The following is a 6,000-nucleotide window of genomic DNA, read 5'->3' as shown; positions in this document are numbered from 1 at the left end:
TTCTGTCAGCAAGGAAGCATAGTAATCAAGTGACCTGAGGAGAACGACATGATCTGAATGGAGACTGTGGAACATGTGATGCTGTTTGTTGATGAAATTAGATCAAGGTTACCCAGAGGTCCAAGAACTTTCACGTTTTTTAAGGATTTTTGATACATGAAGTCTGCTTCCATACAGATATCGCTTTTCCTTTTATTTAGAGGAAGAATGCAGCTGGAAATGCTCAGTTTCTTGACAGCTTTTTATTAATAGAAATAAAACAATTCTGCTCATGTTTAGTGCTATCTTCACATTGAGCTCAGAAACTCGTTCAAATGACCACTTCCAATGATAAAGTCTATGTAAGCAGGCTTAAAAAAAGCTTCATAACCAGAACCTCTTTTTTTTTTTATAGAATAAATATGAGAGGTTTTTGTTTGCTAACAACTGACCAGCTGATCAAAAACAAATCTTATAGAAATCTAACTTTTGGTTCAGACAACCATTTTATGTTGTTTCTGTCAAAGACTTTTCATAAGAAGAAAGAATAGCCCCCTCTTTCCACTGGTGTCAACATGTGTCCTGGCTCATCCGATCACGTTTGGACAGTTCTGATCACAGGCGTGAACACACTCGGGTTACATGAAGGACAAATTGAAAGCCAGTGACCCAGAGAACATTCAGAGGCAGCCGCACAAATGACCCCGTTCTTCCTACACACTACCACACGCTCCTCTTTCTCAAAGAGTGACCATCTAGTGAGTAAGAAGGGGGAAAAAGTATTTGTTGAAAATGTCCACAAATGCAGGATGTAGTAGTCACACAGAGCCACCTGCACTGTTGTGACTATTTCTGCAGATTTAAAAAAAAAAACCCAAACAGCAAAACATGTTAGTTTCAGCAACTTAAAAGTACTTATTACTCTTTAGCTACAATGCACACAACAAATTAGCACATATGCAAATGTACTGTTAAAAAAACAAAAATATGAGCACTTGATGATCTAAACATCAGTCAGTTTTGTATTTGAACTGAACTTAGTGGAACTATTAAACGTAAAAATAAAACTTTATACTGAAAAATTTTTTTGTTGTTTACCTTTCAGCATATCAATTCAGGGGTCACCGGAGTGAATCAGATTTCACTGATTTGCACTTGTGGTTTGGTGGGGAGTTTTACGTGGGGTGCCCTTCCTTACACAACCGTTCTAGTTTACTGGTTCGTTTGTACACATATTTAATTTACAATTGATTATCTTGAAAGAAATTCAAAGAATCTGGAAAACTTTACCTGCACTGTTCAGTACCCAGGTATTTCTTTCTGAGTCACACTGGTTGAATTTTTGGCTAATGATGTCCTGGATCCATTTTACGTCAGAGAATCGGATCATTTAAAAGCCGCCACGAATCGTATCAGCAACCACAAATCAAGATATAAATCGAATTGATGAAAGAGCACCATGTACCTCTTAAAATCACTTTGAAATCAGTAAGCACAGCCGAAATTAATCCAGATCTATAAAGCGCTCTGTTTAGCCTGACTTGTTATCTGAAAAAAGGTAAGGCTTTTTCATTTGCGGTCTATAGTGCAGAAAATACAGTGGATGAAATATGTTGTCTGGGAAGGACTTTCAGAGAAACTCCTGAAGATGCTCAGTCTCAAGATGTTCAAGTCCCACTTCAGTCATCTTTTGATCTTTTGTAAAAGGGTTCCCAGTGGTCTTTTAACTGGAATTGTAAAATAAGAAATAAAAAAAAAATGGTGTCTAGGACATAGTTTCTGTAGAGAGGCAGTAGTTCATTAGGAATTTGCCTCTGAGTTTTGAGCAGTACTGACGGCGTGAAACAACACCGCCCTCACATCCCGCCATCCACCTGTTTACACACTCCAATCTATCGTCAGGTGCAAAAAAATGAGGAGCAATGTTGGAGCTATCCAGCCGTAGAGTTTTAAAGCGAGATGCCAGCTCAGACGAAAAAAACAAAGACTACAAGTGGATGCATCAGAATGGAGCGGAGCAGGAGGCTTGTGGCCTGCAGATTGTATAGTTTCTGCGTCACAACTAGAAGCTTTTTCAAACTGCATTGTTTCATCTGCTCCTGATTCACCACAATTTGGGCAAAGAAATACTCACAAATGCAATTTCAGTGCTCATTTTTTTATGTGTCTGCCATCATCAGAAAAAATGCCACAAAAACATGTTACCGTTAACCTCACATTTTTTCAGCAAAAATGCACACCAATAATCTTTCCATGATGCAGTTTAAATTTGCCATCTTTGTAAAGAATTTAACAACCCACATACACGCAGAAATGTGGCTTCTTTAAAAAAAAGTAAAAATAAAAGTATCAACCTGCAGATTTGATCATCCCATAATCCCAATCCCGAATTGGTACTAATAAACTGCAAACGTGTCTATAAATCAGGTGCTTTGAAGTTTCAGGTGAATGTCTTCATGAGGGAAACTGGTGCAGCAGAGCGGATGGATCAGGTTTGATGGTCAGTGGTTAATGACTTTGCCAGAGCAGCACAAAGCCCGCTTCACTTTAACCAGCAAACAGGCAAAGCCTTTCATTTCGCCTGAGAGGGGGGTTCAAATGTCGGAGTCTGCGGAGAGACGTCACTTCTGAGGATGGCTGGGCCAAAAGGCTCAAGCAAGTGTGTCTTTAAGCGCGCGCGCCGCGCATGTGTGTGTGTGTGTGTGTGTGTGTGTGTGTGTGTGTGTGGTTGCCCTGCACCGGTTGATAGGAGGGGTTGGAGTGAGTGACGCTGGCTGCGCCTCGGAGCTGAGTGGAGCGCTCACCTGCGGATGAGAGCCGGGGAAAAAACACACACACACACACACACAAAAAAAAAAAAAAAAAAACTCGGGCAGAGCTGCAGCACACCCACGGAGAGCAGGGAGGGACGCGAGCGACGCTCTCCCCCAACTAAAGTGGAGCTTGAACAGAACAGCCAGGGACTGGAGCGATCCTCTCTTTCTATCTGCTTCTGCCCCCCTCAACACTCCTCCTTTGCACTCGCAACAATGAGAAGTGACTTCGCTGTGGTCCTGACTGCTGCTTTTCTTCTCGATTCATTCTGGGTGAGCCTGATCTTTCCTTTTGATTCCGCGTTTCTTTTTTTTTCTTTGTTTTTTTGCTGATGAGCGTGGAGAGAAGAAAGTCATGCGCTCAGTCCGACTCAGGAAGACGCAGGCTTCTGCTGCTGCGGCTGCAGGGATTCATCTGGACGCGTCCCCAACGATCCCTCCAGCACACTAGAGCAAAACTAAACTTAAAAAATAAAAGTCTGATTTGCAGATGAAGCGCTTTGTCAGATTGTTTCCCTTTAATTGCCAGCAATCAAGTTCAACTGCAGCCTCTTTGCATCAGGGTGATCCCTGCGCTCTTCATCAAACTAATTGAGACACGTCGCGTAATTCAGCTGCAGAAAGCCTAGAGTTTCACAATTAAACAGCTGCGTTTTATATAAAGTTTACAGATTATTTAGTTGTCTTCTTTAATGGCTAAAGGGGTGGGTTTATTCAGCGCTATTCTGTTTTCTTTTCATTCTTTTCCCTCTGAGTTGCAGCTCCGCTGCAGCTGCGTGGGATATAAAACCTCGGTGACATTTGGAGTTTGCAGAGCATGAAGCATCCTTTTTACACATTATTCCTCATTAAATCCCTTAAACCATACAGAAATATAAAACTGAGTCTGTTTTTTTTTTCTGCACCCGGGCGCGCGTTTTGACCCAAACCACCCAAACGCCGTTGGCATAAACTTGACCCTGCAGGGTGGACGCTCTACACGTCTCCGCTTCTTTGCGCATGCAAAGGCTTAATGAGAGGAAGTTTGCCCGTCTCTGTGTGGGTTCTAATGAACCTCTTCAGCTTTTAACTTCATTTAAACCTGCCGTTCCTTTCCTTTCTCATAGAGGGAGTCGGATTTGAACCCTGCACCTTGGGCTCATCTGACCAGCTGTTTCCAGAGACACACACTTAATGAACTTGTTGCATCTGTTTGGCACTTATTTATATGCAGATTCTTTTTCTTCCTTAGGGGTTCAGGGTCAGAGTAAATAAAAAGTCTGGAGAATCTATGCTCATTTGTGCTTTACACTAGCTTCTTTTTCTTTCTTTTTAGAGGAATAATGGGGAGCCTGCCTCCACTGCTCCCTGTCGACCCGGCTTCTCACAGAGCTTTTATTCTGTGCTGATTTCAAGGGATGTACTGCACGGACAGGGCATACTTAAAGGTAAGCCCTGTTTTGGCAGGCCATACGGCTTTTTACCTTTTCTCAAAAAGTTGACAGAATGAGGGAAGAGAAAATAAAAGTTTATTTTGTTGCGTGAAGCTTTATGGAGATTTGAATCCTTCCGTGTTGATTGGAAGCTGCTAAGTTCAACTGATTTAAACTGGAAAGTTTATGATAATGCTGTAGAGCTGCCGAGTCTCGACATTGTGCTGTGTTTGTGAAAAGGGAAAAAAAAAAGAATTAAAATATAGTTGCAAATTCTTTCTTCTACAACCATTAGTCATTAGGGCGACCATGAAAACAACAGGGTACACATCACCGTACGGCGTCTCTCTGAGTTGGATGCGAGTTCCTTCAATGACATATTGAGCCAAACGAGTTTGAAGGTCCTGATGGTGCAGGAAATGGAATTGACATCCTGTGTCTAATCTAGAGCTGCTCCTGCCAATGTGGGCTAATTGCAAATCTCTATTGATCCCAGTGGCTTTTTTCCCCCTCATAGTTCTTCAAGGCTGTATTGTTTTTACTGTGGGCACACAATAGCTCTTTTGTGGAAAGAGTGTCTTTGGCAGCTGCTGGGCATTCTCTTTTACCGTGTGTCTCATTGGGGATATAACTGTCTGGACCTTCCATCGGACGATATCTATATATAGGACCATACATGTGTGAGCAAGGTTAAGGATGCATCAGCTTATTACTAAACTGTATTTTAATTTAAAAAAATTACAGCAATAGGTTTCAAAATATATTTTCTGTAGGAATGACTTTTTCTTCTTAAATGGAGTGAAAATGGTAAAAAAAAGGAAAAAAAGATGCATACAAAAACCTATTTTAATAATGTTGGACCATATCAAGCTTAAAATTCATGAGGATCGGGAATTTCTGGATAAAAACAAAACATTTGACATGTGTGACGTTCAGATCCCCTCTGCAGCTTTCATCATGGACATTTATTAATTTTTACTCCCTAATATAAGCATTCTGTGTCGTTTTTAACCTTTTTACTAGAAGGATATTTTCCCTAATTTTAAAGAAAAGTTTTAATGCTCTTTCCTTTAAGTTGCCTATTTATTTTTTTATTTTTTTGGTGAAGGCTGTTTTTTTAATATGTTGCACTGTTTTTGTCCTAATCAGAAGTTCCAACATCATCTCCAGCGCAGATTTATGATTCGTTACTGCATAGATCTTTCACGCATCTATTTGCAGGAGGAAAAATACACATGTAAACACTTGTGGATTACCTTTTTGTATGCTGATGTCATACATTGATCATTTTTAATGAGCTTTGTTGCATATCTTAGTTTTTTCTTTGTGTGTGTGTGTGTACTACACTTACACTTTTTTAGTTTTAATTTGTTTGGACTTTTAAACTGATGAGCAGATGCAAAGGCTCAGCATCGTGTGGAAGTATACTTTCTAAATGGGGACTGATTAACACATTCAGACTCTGCAGGATTTGACTTAAAATGTTAATTGCAGGCCTATTCTATAAATCCCATAAATAAGTGATTCCAAATGATTTCTCCTCTTAAGACATATAAATCAAATACAACAATTTTTTGTTGGGTTACAAAGACTTCTGTTGTTAAATAAAGCACTTTTGAAACAGCTGAATGAACAGATTCCAAGAGGGGTTTTTCCATGTTTTTTGCCAGGGGCTGTATTGTATCCTGGCTGGGAGAGGGACTGGATGTGGGACAGCCACCGGTTGCCAGCTTGTTTCTTTTTAACATGGTAGTGATGGCTTTAGCCCAGCAGGGGGTGTCAACACAATCACATCC

The 6,000-nt window shown here is 40.5% G+C and overlaps 1 protein-coding gene across 1 annotated transcript in view; it reads left to right on the top strand.

Annotated features, from left to right (window-relative positions):
• The first annotated feature begins 2,546 nt into the window (after positions 1-2,546).
• The window catches only part of LOC101175079 (cadherin-4), a 334,935-nt gene continuing 331,481 nt past the window's right edge, over positions 2,547-6,000 (top strand). The window contains exons 1-2 of the mRNA XM_023957138.1: positions 2,547-3,065; positions 4,108-4,219. Of these exons, the coding sequence (XP_023812906.1) occupies positions 2,790-3,065; positions 4,108-4,219 (388 nt within the window). The 5' untranslated portion in view covers positions 2,547-2,789. The remainder of the gene's footprint in view (positions 3,066-4,107; positions 4,220-6,000) is intronic.

This window comes from Oryzias latipes, chromosome 7, assembly GCF_002234675.1.
Source record: "Oryzias latipes chromosome 7, ASM223467v1".
NCBI classification, from domain to species: Eukaryota; Metazoa; Chordata; class Actinopteri; order Beloniformes; family Adrianichthyidae; genus Oryzias; species Oryzias latipes.
This window is presented reverse-complemented; position numbering and strand designations above follow the sequence as displayed.